The 19,479-nt window shown below is 34.2% G+C and overlaps 4 protein-coding genes across 8 annotated transcripts; 2 read left to right on the forward strand and 2 right to left on the reverse strand.

Moving 5' to 3' along the window:
* Positions 1-1,751: 1,751 nt before the first annotated feature.
* On the reverse strand, positions 1,752-6,300 carry LOC132623630 (uncharacterized). 2 transcript variants are annotated; one of them, XM_060338412.1, is made up of 2 exons: positions 4,374-6,297; positions 1,752-2,224 (listed from the first exon to the last, which is right to left on the reverse strand). In XM_060338412.1, the coding sequence occupies exons 1-2, from the start codon at positions 6,116-6,118 to the stop codon at positions 2,218-2,220; spliced, it is 1,752 nt and encodes a 583-aa protein (XP_060194395.1). In that variant the 5' UTR covers positions 6,119-6,297; the 3' UTR covers positions 1,752-2,217. The 2 variants fall into 2 exon arrangements, with proteins under 2 accessions (XP_060194395.1, XP_060194396.1); XM_060338413.1 differs by lacking the exon at positions 1,752-2,224 and having other exon boundaries at positions 4,370-6,300.
* A 411-nt stretch (positions 6,301-6,711) lies between these two features.
* Positions 6,712-9,546, reverse strand: LOC132623631 (uncharacterized). 4 transcript variants are annotated; one of them, XM_060338414.1, is made up of 3 exons: positions 9,388-9,546; positions 6,980-7,954; positions 6,712-6,863 (listed from the first exon to the last, which is right to left on the reverse strand). In XM_060338414.1, the coding sequence occupies exons 2-3, from the start codon at positions 7,907-7,909 to the stop codon at positions 6,858-6,860; spliced, it is 936 nt and encodes a 311-aa protein (XP_060194397.1). In that variant the 5' UTR covers positions 7,910-7,954; positions 9,388-9,546; the 3' UTR covers positions 6,712-6,857. The 4 variants fall into 4 exon arrangements, with proteins under 4 accessions (XP_060194397.1, XP_060194398.1, XP_060194399.1 ...); XM_060338415.1 differs by having other exon boundaries at positions 6,980-8,013; positions 9,388-9,544; XM_060338416.1 differs by having other exon boundaries at positions 6,980-8,065; positions 9,388-9,534.
* A 6,589-nt stretch (positions 9,547-16,135) lies between these two features.
* LOC132622366 (SKP1-like protein 1B) lies at positions 16,136-16,922 on the forward strand. Its single transcript, XM_060336969.1, has one exon. The coding sequence runs from the start codon at positions 16,314-16,316 to the stop codon at positions 16,764-16,766; it is 453 nt and encodes a 150-aa protein (XP_060192952.1). The 5' UTR covers positions 16,136-16,313; the 3' UTR covers positions 16,767-16,922.
* A 1,746-nt stretch (positions 16,923-18,668) lies between these two features.
* Positions 18,669-19,181, forward strand: LOC132622877 (SKP1-like protein 1B). Its single transcript, XM_060337547.1, has one exon. The coding sequence runs from the start codon at positions 18,711-18,713 to the stop codon at positions 19,164-19,166; it is 456 nt and encodes a 151-aa protein (XP_060193530.1). The 5' UTR covers positions 18,669-18,710; the 3' UTR covers positions 19,167-19,181.
* The last annotated feature ends 298 nt before the right edge of the window (positions 19,182-19,479 follow it).

The following is a 19,479-nucleotide window of genomic DNA, read 5'->3' on the forward strand; positions in this document are numbered from 1 at the left end:
GCTCAGTTGTTGATTGAAACCCTAAGAATTGAGGCTAGGTTGAATTTTGTCGGGACTGGTTTTTTTTTTAGGGCTGTTCCTTTTGCTTTATGCTGTTTGCTTTTGCAGACCATTCATGTTTTCTATTGTCTTGTTTATTCTATACTAGTGTACTACTATTAATAAAATATCCTCCACTAAGGTTTACTTAGTGGTTTCCAAAAAAAAAATAATAGTTATCGGGTTATCGGTTCACCCGTTAACAAAAATGGCCAAACCGTGACCCGACCCAATAAGCCAATAACCACAGGGCACCACCCGATACCCGAATCAGTAATTCATTAACCCAATAACCCAATAATTAGTTCGGGTTATTGGTTTAACCGTTAATATGCACAGCCCTAAATGAAATAGGATAAATATATATATATATATATATTTATTATTTTTATTTTTGTATTTCATTTATATAAAAACGAAATTGGAAAATATTATTTTTTTATATGAATATATATTTTGTTGGTATATAAACGAAAAAAAAAAATTATTTTCCTATTTCGTTTTTATATAAATGAAATACAAAAAAATATATATATATATTTATCCTATTTCATTGGTATATGAAATATATATATATATATGTATTCCTATTTCGTTTTTATATAAACGAAATGAAAATAAAATTATTTTCCTATTTTTTTATATAAACGAAATACAAAAATACAAAAAAAATTATTTTCATATTTCGTTTTTTAATAAACGAAATACAAATTTTTTTTTTTACTATTTCATAGATATACCAACGAAATGCAAAATATATATATATATATATTTTCCAATTTCGTTTTTATATGAACGAAATTAATTTTTTTTTTATCCTATTTCGTTTTTTAATACACGAAATGCAAAATATATATATATATATATATATAAATATAATTTCTTATTTCGTTTTTTTATTCACGAAATGCAAAAAAAAAAAAAAAAAAATTGTTGCATTTCGTTGATTAACTCACGAAATGCAAAAAAAAAAAAAAAATTGTTGCATTTCGCTACAAGTGTAGCGAAATGCAACAAAAAAATCCGGCTATGAACTATCCAACGAAATACCCATTGTGGTATAAAAAAAAAAGGCAGCTTATTTTGATCTAATGGCTGCAAAAATAAGTCATTTTGACTCCGGACTCTCTGTAAAATTATCTTTTGATCCTCTATCTTTCAATTGCTTCCCCCACGGACTTCGATGCCATATTTAGTACATTACTATCTACTGCGTCACTTCAGGGATAAAATTAACATTCCGCGTGGAGTTTCTGCTTCTCTTAATCCACTCGAACCAGACTCAGTTCCTCGTAACTTATTTAGTAATATTGTGTGATTGTTGTTTTCCCCATTGCTAGAAGACAGGGGAACGGGGAAGAAATATTAAAACTAAGTTTTTATACAATAACTAGGGAGTAATTGATGAAAACGCAGCTTCTCCAGTTTATTTCTTCGCTGGAACTGTATTTGGCTGTTGGAAAAGTCTTTCACCAGTTACATCGCGGGACATGCCTGAGAGCATTCTCAAATGTGTTACCCTCTATGAAGTTGAGCAATTATCATCAACCAAAGAAATGAGAAAGGAAATCCCAGTTATAAGTTCACCCGGAAATTGCAGCTAAAAGCTCCAAAGGCTTAAATTCAACAAAGAACAAAAAAGAAAACAAAATGCACAGCTAAAGTACATCGCAGAATCTGAGAGTATAAGACCAGGTCGACGGGAACTGATGTGAAATATAGAACACCGGGTGTCTGTTTACCATTTCATCAAAAAAGAGGTGAAACAAGAACTGCAACCTCTATATCCTCAAACCCAATCCATTTGGTGGAAAAAAGAGGTTAAAATAAAGAAAACAATATACAACATAAAGTTCATTCTTGCATGACACTGACAGGGGAAAATGCAAGAACTGATTTTCCAACTAACTAGTCTACTGGAATATCATAGCTTGATTGAAAGTGACATGTCCCTCCGTTAGTAACTATTGGTACGACCTCAACCAAAGAAAAACCATCTGAGAAGACAACCTGTTTTACAGAGCTAAAGACGCGTGTTGACCAACAAATGCATACATAGCTTCTTGATTCCTCTAGCCAACATGTCCCAGACGATTTAAGTCTTGATTCCTCTAAGCAAACCGATGTTGAACAAGTTGCCCTCGCATACATGCAAAGACAGATATGGCTGCTCAAAAACTAGTCCCTGCAAACCAGAGATGAGGTTAGCATGTCGGTTAAACACCAGGAATAATAATAATAATAATAATAATAGTGAATCCGCCTGAAAATATAAACATGTACAAACAAGAGCACAACACGATAAGAGAAGTGAATAGAAAATATGGTTATCCTCCAGAGCAAGAGAGGACAATAGATCTAATTGATATTCTGGATGAGAGATGTATCCACTGATCTACCTCTAACCCCCCCCCCCCCCCCCCCCCAAATAGCATTCATCCCAATAACAGATATATACAGTAATGACAGCAAAACAGCAGGAGTGGAAGTGGTTTAACCCTCTCTGGTTGCTAGTAAGCTGAAATGTACCATCTCTCAAGGGATTGACAAGAGGAGACACTTGTAGAAACTGACAAAAGGTCTCAAAAACATTAATTGGAAACAGGTCGAGATGTGTTATGGTGGCAGAATAGTAGGAGGGGCTCTTTAAAGGTGAGTTCAGCCTACAGAAGAATGAAACAGTCCAATCTACAGCTACATATCTGGAAAACAAAAAACCACCACTGAGTTGCTTGCTTTGTATGGTTGCTGGCTAAGGAAGCAGTACTGACACAAGACAATTTGCTGAGAAGAGGGTTGCCTTTATGTTCCAGATGTTTCTTTTGTGGTGAAGATGCAGAAACAGTTAACCATCTATTTCTACACTGCAAGATTACAGGACAGCCAAGGCATTTCATGGACTATGCCTGGAATGATACAGAAGCACTTCAGAGTTGGGAGGAAGCAGGTTTGCAGGCAAAGAACAAAGGTAGATGGAGAATTATCCCAGCATGTATTTAATGGACTATTTGGAAGGAGGGGAATTCCAGATGTTGAGAATGTAGAAAATAGTATGCAAAAGATCAAGCTGAATTGTATTTTGATCTTATGCTTTTGGTGTAATCAGGTGACTGTTTCCATCATTGATGTTTTAGATTCAATATAGGAACAGGACAGTAGAGTGATGGAGTTTTTATGTAAATATGGTTTCAGTACAACCCATGTACTGTTTTGCTCTAATGAAATAATACAGTTACCAGTTTCCAAAAAAAAAAAAAAAAAAAGATACATGCAATGCACAAAAACTAATTAACAAATTTCAACAAAGATAGCCTGTTAAGGAAGATATTTCAACATATTCCAGACTACAATTCTACTTCACTGTCAGATAGACAGACATTTGGAGTGTGTTTTTGAATCTTTTAGGGTTAGTTGGGTAATGCCCTACACTGTTAAGGACCCTTGTGCTAGCTGGGGGCTCTGGAGAGTTGGCAATTCAGTCAAGATGATATGGCAAATGGTTCCGGCCTGCATCTTTTGGTGTATTTGGAAGGAGAGAAATCTCAGATGCTCTGAGAGAATCACTACTCCCATATATGTGCTAAGGCTATATGGGGGCTCTGGAGAGTTGGCAATTCAGTGAAGATGATATGGCAAATGGTTACGGCCTGCAGCTTCTGCTGTATTTGGGAGGAGAGAAATCTCAGATGATCTGAGAGAATCACTACTCCCATCTATGTGCTAAGGCTAAGATGTCTCGAGAGTCTTTTTTGTTGCTGTAGAGTTGAAACAGTAATTAGTATTGATCAATTTAAGGATTTTGTTAGCTCCTTGAATTACACGTAGTGATTACAGAAACATTGTACAGGAGCTATTTTCCACTAAGCTGCTGCAACTTTTAAGCACAGACCTCGTTAATCAATTTAAAATATTAAATTTCTAAAAATGCAACACAGTTTCAAGTTTTTTAAAATCGGGATTATTTTATACTGAAATTTATAATTTGTTGTTCTAAAATCAGTAACCTATTCATTCATAACATTTTCTATATTATAGTTTACTTTAGAGCTCTGTATTTGAGATGGCTTTATTTATGAGGGTGATCAGAGTACTTCATCCGTGGATCAAGGTGGGAGTGACAAATTTAGTCACAATTCTAATCAACACACTACCCTCCCCAGACCCCACTTGTGGGATTACCGTGGGTATGTTGTTGTTGTTGTTGTTGTATAAGGAGAGCATTTTTAATTATCCATGTCACAACTACTTTTACAACTAAAATCTACTGCAGGAAAAAGCAATAAAAGATCAATCTACATAAACATAATAATTAAGGCAAGGATCATAAAGCTTACCAGTACTTGATCAAACCATCCCAACCACAAGTAGCAACTTTACTTTGTTCCAGAGGATGCCACTCTGCACCAATACAGACCCCTTCATGACATTTGAGAGTTCTGAAGACCTTACACGATTTCCAATCCCAAAACCAGCATCTGCCTTCACCATCTCCTGACAAGACAAACCGTCCATCAGGTGAAAAATTGACCTGGCAAGCATAACCAGCGACAATGTGTCCAGCAAATCTTTTCTTTTTATTCAGCTGAAATCTCTCTCGCGTACTATAAATAAGAATCTGATTATCCAAACTTTGTGCTGCAATCCAATTCCCATTTGGATGGGGCGAAATAGACGGCATGGAATGCATATGGGGTTCACTTATATACTTAATAACAACCGGAATACCATATTCCCAAACACGAAGTGATTTATCATCACTAGAGGTCACAAACCTCCTATTATTATCCACAAAGGTAATTGTATTAACTGCCCCCAGATGTTGATCATACTCTTGTGTAATCTGTCCACTGTTTATATCCCACTGCACAATCTTCTTGTCACTCATACCAGCCAAAAGTACATTCTGCTTATCCTCGTCAGGGTTAAGCCTCACCACATAGGGTATCTTACCCGTCGTGAACGTTTGGATCACTTGTCCTGTTTCTGTATCCCAATACTTAATGTACTTATCATACGAAGCTGTCAAAAACTTCGACCCATCATTACTAAACCAAATATCCCTCACTGCTTTCGAATGTCCCATGTAAGTCCTCATACACTTACCGGAATTGTAAACATCCCAAATCTTCACCTTTGTATCCATCCCAGCTGACAAAATCAAATGACCATGCTTAGGGAAAAATCTAATAGCTGAAACCCCTTTCGTATGTCCACTCCAAGTATGAACCAATCTTTTCGGTATATAACAATGATCATTAGCAGCCTTTGCATCCTTAGGTGGCGCAATCCACGACCTACCCTGATAATCTTTTTCCTCTTTACCATGAAATGTACTCTTTTCAAGTAAAGGTTCCGCCTTTTCTCTATCGCCGCCTCTTTCTTCACTCTTCTTCTTAGCATACTCTTCAGCATACTTTTTCTGTTCCTCAGTTAATTCAACTTGTAACCCTTCTTTCTTTCCAGCCCATGGACTCTTCCTATTCCTCATTAACCACGTATCAGTCGACGGATTCTCAACTTCCGATACATCCACATCCACCTCATCACCTTCCTCCTCCATTTTTTCCTTCTTTTTCTCTAATTTCCTCTTCTTCTGTTCACGTTGTGCTACATTATACACCGAAATCGCATCACATTCCTTCATTTTCTCCAAATCACCAATATAACTATTCTCAGAAGGATCAACAGCATACCCATATTTCTGAAAAGTATTATACTGCTCATCAAACACAAACGGTTCAATTGACGCGTTTTCAACAAACCCTAATTTATGATTTCGGAGCCCTTGGGCTAACCCGTCTTTAGCATAGGGGTGAGCTGGACCGATAATTGGGGCCCATAGTTGTTCGTAAGTCGGGTTGAATCCGACGAGGTGTTGGGTCGGGTCAAGGGGTTTGGATTGAGCTCTGGCAGCGCCGCCGGCAACTGTTAGGGCTAACATGGTGTCGTCGACTTTAGGGGCGGCGGATTTAGAAGGAAGGATGCGGACTGGGGAAGAATCAGGTGAAGGGTTTTGGTCGGAATTAGGGTTTGGAGATTTGGGGATTTCGTCATCATCGTAGGATTGTATGAGATCCATGTGAAAAGATCTAGGTTTTGTGAAATCGTAAATATGTTACGAACGAAAAGATATACTATAGGAATGTTGAGGTTTTTATAATATGTTGGACGACAGAGGAGCTGATTTTTCCCTATCCCTGCTCATTAACAACAGAGAATTTGGGTGTGGAAATTTCAATTAAGCACATCATTAAGGTGCCATTTTTGCCATGATTATAAATTTTTAAATACTGCATATAAATAACTTTTATATTTCTGAAAATTTAAATATTAAATCTCCTTTGCAGCTATTGATTTATTTATTTTGTACTCCCTCCGATCATTTTTACTTGTTATATGTATTAAATATAGATGTCTCTTTGTCCGGTTTGGAAAGCCAATGTCATACTTGTTTTACCCTAGTCCTTATGCCAAGGGTCTATCGGAAACAACGGTTTCACCTTGCAAGATACACTATAACCTCCCTATATCTCACTTTGCAAGATTTCACGGGGTATGTTGTTGTTGTTGTTATTGTTGTGGTGTACCAATTTTAGCCTTACTAATAGTTATTGGGTTGGAAGTTCAAGAAATTCTTAGTAGTTACACAACTTTTAAAGTATATTTTAAAGATAATCACCGAAGAATTTGATGTACTAATGCAACCACAAGCTTTGATACAATAGTTGAACACAAAAGAGATATATTTGCCCAGTCACATTATGAAAAGCCTAAGAATGCTTTGAGCTGTCTTCAGTGACACAGCTCCAATTTGCACTTTATACCTGTTACAGAAGAAGAGATGTGGTTAGGAAAATATACCATGAACCAATTCCACAAAAGGAAACGGGAAACTGCATGTAGCAGTGTCAACTGCACGTCTTAAAAGAGTTAAATTTACCTGTTGCTGTACTTTTGAACCTTCATAAGAAAAGAGCCGGGATGCATTTGCGAAGCTTATCTCAGCAAGTTCTTCTTTTGTCAGCTCAACTAAAGACGCAACATAAGAGAGTACATGGTGAATGTTTGCAGGATGGTTATGGATTGTTTGTGCCTGTCGTTCATTGCCTTTGTCCTCCTGGGGTGAATTATCAGACGGATTTCCATCATTAGTTCCTCCTCCACTTGAACTTTCATCAGATAATGAAGCTTCCCTCTCAATCAAATACAGAGAATCTGGATCGCTCAATTTTGGCAAAGCATCTGGTGCATCTGTCTCCAACAAGATCCTGTCCTTAGGAACTGACTTTAACATTTTCTTCGCTTTGCTTTCCTTCATGGACATAAGAAACCCAGAAAAGGAGAAGTAAGCACCAAGCTTTGCAAATTCAGGAACCATTTCGGCAGAGCCAAGGTACGAGTGCAGGATAAAACCGGCAGGAACTGGCCCCACAGATTTTAATAATTCAAGAAGATCCCCGAAAGCACGAACACAATGTATGGATGCTGGTCTTTCCAACTCATTGGCAAGTTGAAGCTGCTGTCGACAGACATCCACCTGATCAGCAAAGTCAATCTTCTTTCCAAATGAACCTTTATCTATACCAATCTCTCCGACTGCAGCAGCAGGAGTAGCCTCCAAATATCCTCTCAAAGTTTTCAGCCAATTAGGAGTCCTCTCAGTAATAAACCAGGGATGGAGCCCAAAGTTTGGAACAATACAAGGGTAGCTTTCACTCATTTCTTTGACCAAATGCCAATCTTTCTCCGACACGCCATTGACAGCAAAATGGACAACTCCTGTTTCAGTTGTGGTCCTTATAATTTTTGGGACCATATTAATGATCCTTGGATCTTGAAGGTGACAATGAGAATCAAAGAGTTTCATCATGGGTCTGGATGCTGTCAGCCTCTTTTCTTATCTTCTGTCGATATACTGCAAGTCGATATTATACTGCTTATTCCTTGAATGAATCCCTAATGACAGCTCAAACGCTGGAGAAAGATAATGATAAATAGAAGATGCAAGTGCAGCACGGTTTTGCAACTGTATGATAAATATAATTAAGGGGTAGCTGTGTATGTATGACCAACAAATGACTAAACGGAGAGTGCAGAAATCAAAGGACGAAAATCAAAAGTCCAGCAATTTGATACTCTAATACAACTCAAAAATCTAAATCTATAAGCCTATAACAAATCCACATTCAAGCTGATCTAACCTATTAAACTTGAACGCATGTGAACAGAAAAATGAGAGTAAGGCTTAAAGTTGAAGAAAAGTGACTTATTTCAAACTGGATAAGTGTTGCTTGGGAATTGTCATATTCAACAAAGGCCACTCTCTTGGCCATTAGAGTCTTGATAACAAGCTAAAGCGAACTGAAACAAATATGATTATGTCACAGATGAGAGTTTATACACAAGGCTACATTCAGCTTATATCTCCAAAACTAATTTTTTAAATTCTTGAGCCTCAAATAAGGGGTGTGAAGTAAAAAATCAGTGAAACAACAGAATGATGAACCCACTGTCCCGCAACTCAGGCCCTCAGACTGTTAGACATAGGTATCAGGCTGAAGTAAATTATCTAAATGTTATGGTTGGGCAGAATCGACACGAAAAGCATGACGAAACTATTTCACTTTCCAATTCCCAGTCTTAAATTCATCATCAATAAGTCAGATTCGACTCTGGAACAACTCTTCCTCTTTCTTTTAACCAAACTTCCTATTTTTATTTCCAGATAAAATAGAAGTATTTCTCATTGATCTAAACACCAGAAAGAGGCAAATAAGTTAATGAGAACAAGCAGAGAAGAAGGACAAACTGGATTGATAAACAGATAATAATAGTAGGAAAACAAATTAAGGAGGAACCGCAGCCAAAACCTACATATAAACAATTTTCAGTAAAAAATTATACACCAGCATAAAAATATCACGAGATGCAGCTCCTTTTTTGTTTTTTATTTATTTCTTTTACTAACACACATATCAGCGGCAGAAGAGTTTCATGGAGATCTAAGGAATACTGAACAGAGAACACAAGTCATACATTCACTCTATATTATCATCATCAACTTTTCATACACCATTCTCCAAATAATAACTGCACTATTTGCAAGAAGATTCACAACAAACGCTTTCTTATTCCTATAACCATCTTCTTATGCATCACAGAGTGAGAGTGTAATTTCTACTGAATCATCTTTACCATATGTTATGACTGATAAAGATTGAATTTTTCAATAACCATAAACTCCAATTACAAGAAATTTTATGGTTCTTTTTATTTCTTAAAGCAATAGTCTAGGTAAAAAAAAAAAAAAAGATTGACATCTGAAATTTTCTTGGAATGAATAAGTACCTTGAATATGAGAAAATTTGAGCTCTGAAATTTGATGGGTACCCCAAAAAGAGAAGCTTCTCAATCACTATTCAAATCTGAAGCCCGAGCTGAGCTTCAATGGTATTTTGGGGTTAACCATGGTTAGACATATTCCTTAAAAAAAAAAAACAAAAAAAAAAAAAATGTTTGATAATTTCAGAAATCTCCCCTAAGTTTGTCTCGATCACATTAACCACCTTCGTAATTTAAGTTATTACGTCACCTTCCTTATTTTATAATTTTTAGTAAATGGCAAATTTTCTCACTAAGAATACTAATCTCTTTGGCCAAATCTTTAAAATCAGTTTATTTTGAAAAAGTATTTAAAAAAAAAAAATCAAAAAAGGTATTATTAGCAAAAACAGTTTGTGTTTGTCTAGTTAATTTAAAAAAACTTTTTACCAGCAATTAATGTTTGTTTAAAAAGTACTTCTAAGTGTATTTTTGCTACAAGTGCTTTTCAAAAAAGTGTTTTCGAGCATAAGCTATTTTTTAAAGCTTATGAAAAGTAATTTCTACTACTAGAAGCACTTATTTTCACTCAAAAGTTTGGTCAAACACCTCACTTTACTACTATATATAAGAGGGAATGAGGTGCTTTTGTAGTCCTCACAAAAATTTTAATCTTATGGTGCTTGACTTTGTTTTGTCTTTTGCCTAATCTTATTTTTTGGACTCATTATTTATCTTAAATAAATTTTTATGTGGGCCTATGTAATTGGTGTATATTGAATTGTAATAACTTTTTGTGAATTTTTTTTCGTTATTTACTTCCTTCGCATATTATATGGTATTTTAACTTTTATATTTAATTCAAATAATTTTTTATATAAATTGAGAAGATATTGATAGTTTTTTTTTAAACTAAATTTCCTTTTATTTAGATAAGTGAATTTTTACATAACCAAAAAATCATATTAAATTGGTACTATTTAACTAAGGTAATTTAGTAAAACACTTCTTACTTTCTAGCACAAACTAAAAAAAACATATTATATGCACATAAAGGATTATTAAATTACTCTTTACATTATTTGTTACCATACATATTATGTAGTAAAATTTAGATAATTATGGGCATTTATTAGATCTTACTAATTAATCAAATAAACAAAAGCAGAATGTTTTTGAACGAAAAAAAGTTAAAGTAATTAATTTTAGAAAATCATTTACTCTATCCTATTGCAACTTATTACTTACTAGTGGTATATTACAATCTCTTTCTCTTTTTTTCTTTCTTTCTTTTTTTTTTTTTTTTTGAATGTATCAAAATAATTTACTTCATGCCACTAATAATGATTTCATAATTTTCATAGTTTTCAAGAATTCAAATGTGGTGAGAGTCACCTAGTATATTAAGTTAATATGATGTCTAATTTCTTTCTTCATGCTCTTAGTAATTGTAAACTAGTTTTAGTTTATGTGACACTTTTTATTTCGCCAGAGTATTTAGCTAAATTATGAAGGTAAATTAAATTGGATGAACTTAATATTTAAATTAAATTTAGATATTAAAAATTCAAAAAGTATTATAAATTGTAATATTAACTTAGAAGAAATAGTTTTAAGCACAAACTATATATGAAGAACTAAATTGATTCTTGACGTTCATTTAATGAATTTAATTTTTTCTCTTTATTTCGTCTAAAACTAAGCTTAAATCATGACATTTAACTAGTATAAACTCTTGTTACATGAATATTATGAGTGAAATTAAAACTTAATAATCTATATAAGAAAAAAGTCTATTTCTATCTATAAATACAAAATTTGTATGCTCACAAACTCATAAAAATGTCAATAATTTAAATTTATGATTTTCACCGAGTTGGATTCTTTTACATAATTTAAATTAGGGAAAAGGGTCAAAAATATCTCTCTACTTTGGGAAAAGGGTTAAAAATATCCTTCATTATAAATTTGGTCAAAAATACCACTCCCGTCATTAAAGTTTTCAAATATACCTCTGTCTTAACGGAAATCCCCCCAAATAAACCGATTTCATTTTTAAACCCGTTTCATTTAAACCTAACTCAACTAAATAAAAATCCATATGGGTTACCCGCTCATGTGCCTAGTGGCTCCAGATGTAGGAGTCGGGAACAAGTTAGTTGCATATGGGTTTTTTATTTAGTTGAGTCGTGTTTAAATGAAGTGGGTCTATAAATGGAATCGGGTTATTTTGGGGGATTTCCGTTATGATAGGATATATTTGGAAACTTTAATGACCGGAGGGATATTTTTTAACCCAAATTTATAATGGAGGATATTTTTATATATTTTCCCAAATTAAAGGGACATTTTTGACCCTTTTCCCTTTAAATTATGTTACTTTACAGAATTTCGAGTTGCTTGTGTCCCTTTGGTATTTGATGATTTTTCTGCTAAACTTCCTTCCTCATAATTAATTTTTTGTTTAAAAATTATCTAATCAACTGACTAAAGAACATTAATAACAATAAATATTTATCAACAATACATATTTAACGTGCCAACGAATTGTTAATTATGCAGTAAGAAAATATGTAACAATATGTAATAAATTATACTTTTTTAATTGAAATGTGACTATTTTTGTATTTTGAGTTTGGGCTCGAGCTTAGCACGGGCCTTAGATAACTAGTTTTAAAAATAAGCACTTATAAGAAAAAATAAGTTTAGCCAAACAGGCGATACATTTCAATGGTCGTCAATTTTTGTAACTATGTATTGACTATTTGACTTATATAAAAGTTTATTCACAACTCTAGTAGATTAACTTTGTATTTTATGCGTGACAAAAAATTGAAGAGAAAAATCGAAAATAGTTAATTTGATTTTCTTTTTGATAAAATTCGAACTAAATTGAACCATGAACATCGTTAGCATTAGGGGTGTTCATGGTTCGGTTTGGGTCGGTTATTGATTAAAACCATAACCAAATCAATTTATTCGGTTTTTAAAAGTCTAAAACCATAACCAAACCAAATAAAATAATAACCACCGGTTTGGTTATTGTCGGTTTGGTTTGATTTTTCGGTTTATGACTAGTAGCCATGAGACTTATCAATAAAACATTAAAAAGTTGAAAAAGACATGTCTTTCTTTTGATTCAAATGATAACTTTTATTTATAGTTTAAGGTGAAACATACATCATAGAAACATTTTCACTATTAGTGATAGTGTAGTACTCAAGTTACCCAAAGTTGCTAAACTATTACATATAGAGCTAAAAACTAACTTAGTAGTGGCTGCACCATTTTTGTCATCTTAATACACATACCTGGAAATAAAGTAGAGCATAGGAGCTTTTAGTTGTTGTTTACAAACATACATATTAATTAAACATAAAGACTACCTAAAATTAAAATTAAAATATATGAAATAAAAAAACTTTGTGTAATAATCCCAAACTTCGGGGAAATAATTGCATTTTGCCCTCAATTCTCCCATTTGATTAATAAAACTTTGTGTAAAGATCCCAAACTTCAGATGTTTTTCTATCATTATCCCCAAGGCTAGGGTCTCGATTACAAGGAGTTGTTCTTTTCTGCTTTTTAGGAGGATTATCCACGGAAGAAGTATTAGAGCATTACCATGTGCTTGAGTTACAGCAAATGTTGATGTTACTGAAGTATCTTCTATAGGAACCTCCAAATCTACAACCTCTGTCCTTTTCATATGAAAAATATTAGAAGTTTATGACTCATTCAAACAAGAAAAAAGAAATGTATAAATTCAAAAAAAAAAAAAAAGACGAAACAACCTAAAATCAAATGGCTGACAAAGAAAGGCTAAAAATTTAAGTTAAAGACATTAGACTCTAACGTGGGCTTATGTTAGTAGGTTTACACTTAATACTTAGGGGTCGTTTGGTAGAAGGTATAAGCTGGGATATCCCAGCACTAATTTTTATACCATGTTTGGTAGAAGGTATAAATTTATCCTGGGATAAATTTATACCTTGTACCAAACATGGTACAAAAATTAGTGCTGGGATATCCCAGCTTATACCTTCTTATCCCACTTATACTAGGATTATTTTATACCGTCTTTTAAATGTTATAAAATAATCCCAATAGATGGGATAAATTAGTCTCGGGATTATAATCCCGGGATAATTTCGACTATCTACCAAACGACCCCTTAAAGAGTTAAAAGACTTAGGGGTCGTTTGGTAGATAGTCGAAATTATCCCGGGATTATAATCCCGAGACTAATTTATCCCATCTATTGGGATTATTTTATACCATCCAAAAGATGGTATAAAATAATCCCAGTATAAGTGGGATAAGAAGGTATAAGCTGGGATATCCCAGCACTAATTTTGTACCATGTTTGGTACAAGGTATAAATTTATCCCAGGATAAATTTATACCTTCTACCAAACATGGTATAAAAATTAGCGCTGGGATATCCCAGCTTATACCTTCTACCAAACGACCCCTTAAAGACATGGGCTTGGACATATTCTTAAAAACATGGGTCTTAAACAATCGTGTGAAATACGTAGACCAAAAATCAAATTAATGATTAAAAGGTATAAAATATTTATAATTATTTATGAAAAACTAATATTATACATATAAATAATTATAAAATTTATGTATATAATTTATCGGTTTGTTCGGTTATTTATTCAGTTATTTTTTAATAGAACCATAACCAAACCAAATATTATCGGTTTTTAAAATTTAAAACCAAATCAAACCAAACCAAACCAAACCAAATATCAGTTTTTTTATTTGATTTGATTAAATTTTCGGTTTGATAAAAACCGTGAACAGCCCTAGTTATCATATTTCTTCAGCACGGAGCTATAGTGACAAAATGGTGGCCTCTCAAGTGACAAAAATAAATTGACCAACCTTCCTCTTAGGTATTCTATGTCGAAAAGTATATTATTACATTGTATAAAGGGATTTTCATAAAGAACTTATTTTTAATGGGCAATTTGCAGGATTCGCCTTACACAGTATGCAGCTCAATTGGTAAGAGGCGACTCTCTCCGGAGGGTGTAAAGACGTGGTCGTCGCGGGTTCGAGCCTCCCTTGGGGTCTGCATGGCCTGGTTAAACAAGGGTATAAATGGTCGAATGCCATACCGACACGTGGACAATACCTGAGGGGAGCGTGGTCTCTGCCAAGGCTGGGAGTGGTCTTTAAATTTTGCCCTGTGCCCATGCAAATTCTACCTTAAGGTCCAGAATTTGCATGGCAGATTTACAAAATTCTGCCTCGCGAAATTATGTTTTACAATTCTTTTTAATTTTTTTACTAATTTGGAGTTCGAATCCACAACCTCGATAAATTAGGCGAAGGGCAAAACTTAAAAACCACCAATTTGAAGGGCAAGGGAATTCCTTCTTTTGGGGTGGTCTTTAAATTTTGCTCCTCATATTTGAAATCTTTAAAATTTGCCCTTCGGCTAAACTCCATGGGTTCCAAGTTCGAACCCCCACACAGTCAAAATTTTTAAAAAAAATCGCAAGGCAAAGTTTAAATTTCGCTATGCCCCCATCGACATACACTTGTGAAGGAATTACCAAAGTTATGCCGGACCCGACATACTTATGCCTTACGGGCAGACTTGGCATAAGTATGCCGGGTCCGGCATAGCTTTGGTAATTCCTTCACAAGTTTATGCCGGGTCCGGCAAAAAAGTTTGTCCATTAAAAGTATGCCCCCACCGGCATAAACTTGTTAAGGAATTACCAAACTTATGCCGGACCTGACATACTTATGCCTTATGGGCAGACTTGGCATAAGTATGCCGGGTCCGGCATAACTTTGGTAATTCCTTCACAAGTTTATGCCGGTAGGGGCATACTTTTAATGGGCAAACTTTTATAGTATGCCACATAAGAAGGAATTTTTCCTTAAGGCATAACTAAAAGTTTGCCTTATAAGGCAAAGTCTATACCTTAAGAAAAAGTTCTGCCTTATGGGGCATACTTTTGGTGATGCCTTAATTAAAAGTCTGCCCCATAAGGCATAGTTCCTTAAGGAAAAGTTTTGCCCCATAAGGCATAACTAAACTATGCCTTGAGGAAAAGTTATGCCCCCTCCGGCATAACTTTAGTTTTTTCTTAAGGATTTTATGCCGGATCCGGCATACACTCCCCCAGCCCTGCCTTGCGAAATTATTTTTTTATTTTATGCCTGAGCGGGAGTTCGAACCCAGAACCTCAGGTATCCAAGCGAAGGACAAAATTTAAAGACCACAAATATGAGGGGCAAAATTTAAAGACCATCCCAAAAAAAGGGCAATCCGTACAAAAAAATGGAAGGGCAACCCCAAATGAAGGGTAGTCCGCACAGAAAAAAGATTTTTAATTAGTGGTAGGCGAATAAAGGTTCCAAAGGACAGATAATCAGGCTAAATCCAAATTCAAATCGTTCCATTTTCCTTTGTATTCATTAGTCGAAAATTAAGAAAAATCAAGCACTACGGCAAGACGTGCATTCGTTATTATCATAAGCTCCTAATGCATAAAGAAATTTCACTTGTTGCTGTCAATTGAAGGTTCTGTAAATTTTATTACTAATAATTTTTCAAAAAAAACTTCCTTTTCCTAATTTGACATGGATTTATGCAAATCTTACTTTAAGCTAGCGTTCATTGTGCTGTATTCACAAAAAAAAAAAAAAAAAAAAAAAAGGGCGGGGGTGGGGCGGGGGTGGGGTGGGGTGGGGGGGGGGGGAATTACTTTTCCTAATCTGACATGATTTTTATAAAAGTTTCAGCTTGGAAAGAGTCCTTATTCTATTTTTCCCGTTTTCACTTCCTACATCAACTACGAAAGTGAAACCTTAGTTCTCTGTAAAAACAAAGCAAAGCCCTTTAAGTCCTCTCATACATTGAAATTATTCAAAGCTCTCTCAACTCCCCTTTCAATAATTAATCTCAAAGTTTTTTCACCATCATGTCTTCAACAAAGCTCTTAACCCTAAAAACTAGCGATGGTGAGGAATTCAAACTGGACGAGGCCATAGCCGTGAAGTCACAAGCCATCAAGAACATGGTTGAAGACGACTGCGTTTCAAACGCCATTCCTCTGCATAATGTCGATAGCAAAACAATGACCAAAGTGATCGAATATTGGAAGAAACACTCAGAGGAAGGCGTCTCGAAAGACCAGTTGAATGATTTTGACAAGGGTTTCTTGGAGGTGCACCACTCGGTGTTGTACGATCTTCTCTTAGCCGCTAATTATCTTAATGATAAGGAGCTTTTAGATGTAATATGCCAAGAAGTTGCTGATAGGATTAAAGGGAAAACACCAGAGGAAATTCGTAAAGAATTTGATATCAAGAATGATTTTACTCCAGAGGAAGAGGAGAAAATCCGCCAAGAGAATGCTTGGGCTTTTGATTGATTTTATATTAGTGTTTCTTTTTTTTTTATTCTTCTACTTTTATGCTTAGAATTAAAGCTGTCTAGCTATATCCTATGTTTGTCTTCTTTCTCACTCTCTCTCCTTTTTGTTTTTTGGCTTTGAGTTCTTGATGATTTTATAACAATGTTTCCTGTTTTATTTTTAATTGAAGCTTTAATGTTTGAGTTTTCTAATTGATGATCGTTAAGTTATTCCCGTTTATAAACTGGTTTGACTTTATTTATCTACAAAAAAAAATAAAAAAAATCAAAAACTGTATTTGTGGCTTTATTATACTATATTGTATTGCAAAAATGTAAAAATAAGCAATTAAAATAGAATAATTGAACGAACATAAGTAGGCAAGCTTAGGTTGAAAAATCAATGAGATAAAGGATTTCAGGGCTATGGCACACAAATAATTCTGTCAAGCTATCTAGGATTGACTAATTGATCTATTTGGTTTATTAGTCGATAAGGTTAAATTTACTCAATCGTGGGAATCTCCCAATTTCCTGCTCGTATATTGATCAGGATAAGCTAACGCCTATATTTTTATGCACTTAGAATTAACAAGAACACACTAATAGTTCCTGTAAAGGTGACAAAGCCAATGTGATGATAAATGTCCTAACCTAACCTTGAATCTATTTTCCGATGTCTCGGTTCAAGAACTTATCATATTTAATCATATTGCAATTAAGAGTTCTCAATTATGTGCTCAATTCAAGACATATTATTCAATTGGTAATCAAGCAATCAAATCACTAAGCGCAAGATTTAATAAATAAATTAGTATGATAAATTCAATGAACGCCAATTTAAACTTCAAACATCAACATTCATGTAACACCATAACCTAAAAAAAATAGTCATGCATGCGTAGTCATGATAGGCTGACAGCAGTCAAACGATTATTAAAAATCATAAAATAACTAAGAACAGATGAAAAGAAAAGAAAAAACTCAATGGCTTCTTGCTGCAAGATGCTCTAATTGTGCTTAATTTGTGCCTCCAAACTCGTAGAATCCCCTTCAAAATCAACTTACAAGTCTTTTTATATTGTGTAGAAATAATCCCAAAGAAAAGTTACCCTTTCAATTAGTGAGGTACCAACAATACTCCATGTTTTAAATATTAAGCTGAGAAATCATAGATAGTTTAGGGAGATTTAAATATATTAATTATCTGTTCATAAAAATTTGCTTCCATTAGTGGCCTATGGACGAAACATCCAAGACACGTGCCAGAGCAAAATCCAAATTCAAGTTATTCCATTTTCTTTTGTTTCATCAGTCAAAAATTAAGATAAATAGGTAACTATAGTAACACGAGAATTCGCTATCATTATTTACTCTGAAGCATAAGAATATTTTATTTTTTGGTGTCAATTGAAAGGTTTTGAATTTTTACCTATAGGTGCGTGTGTGTGTTTTCATTTAGAAACATGAACGGAGTTGAGGAGAATGTCTGAAGTAAAGTTATTCCCAAACTTTATTTTCTGTGACATGATCAAAATAATTGAAGATGAAATTGAAATATTTAAATAATTAACTATGGAACCTTCCAGTTAACCTGTCATTATATTCACAATAACTTTTTCTTTTTTTTTTTTAAAAAAGGACATCTCCTTTTCCTAATTTGACGTGGTTAATGTAAAGTTTTTAACTTTAAGCTAGCGTTCATTGTATTGTATTCACAAAAAAGGAATCAAATTTACTTTTCCTAATCTGACATGATTTATGTAAAAATTTCCGCTTGGAAAGAGTTTCCCATGTTCTCCTGTTCCCGTTTTAACTTCCTACATTAACTAGGAAAGTGAAAACTTAGTACTCTATAAAACCAAACCAATGCCCTTCATACATTAATTGAAATTATTCAAAGAATTATTCAAAGCTCTCCTCTCAAGTTCCTTTTCAATAATCTCAAAGATTTTTCACCATCATGTCTTCAACAACGCTCTTAACCCTAAAAACTAGCGATGGTGAGGAATTCGAACTCGATGAGGCCATAGCCGTGAAGTCACAAGCCATCAAGAACATGGTTGAAGACGATTGCGTTTCAAATGCCATCCCCCTGCCTAATGTTGATAGCAAAACAATGACTAAAGTGATCGAATACTGGAAGAAACACTCGGAGGAGGAAGGCGTCTCGAAAGACCAGTTGAATCATTTTGATAAGAATTTCTTGAATGTGCACCACTCGGTGTTGTATGATATATTATTAGCAGCTAATTATCTTAATGATAAGGAGCTGATGGATGTAGTATGCCAAGAAGTTGCTGATAGGATTAAAGGTAAAACACCAGAGGAAATACGTAAAGAATTTGATATCAAGAACGATTTTACTCCAGAGGAAGAGGAGCAAATCCTTCAAGAGAATGCTTGGGCCTTTAACTGATTTTATAACGCTGTTTTCCTCTTATTTTGTCACAACTAAAATTAAACTGTCTAGTTAGCTATATCCTATTAGTCTTTTTTTGGTTCGATCTTCCTCCGGTTTCTTTTGTGGAATTGTTGTTTGGTTTTGATTGATTTATAAATTAATTTTTAATGATTAAACTTATCTAGCGTAATTAGTACTTTTTTCGTCATTAATTGGAGCTTATAAGTTTGAAGCCCCTTCTTTTAAGGGATCCGGAGGAAAAACTAGTTATATTAAGGGTGTGTTCAGTATGGAGGAAAACATTTTTCGGAAAATGTTTTTAATTTTT

Source organism: Lycium barbarum, chromosome 12, assembly GCF_019175385.1.
Source record: "Lycium barbarum isolate Lr01 chromosome 12, ASM1917538v2, whole genome shotgun sequence".
Taxonomy (NCBI): Eukaryota; Viridiplantae; Streptophyta; class Magnoliopsida; order Solanales; family Solanaceae; genus Lycium; species Lycium barbarum.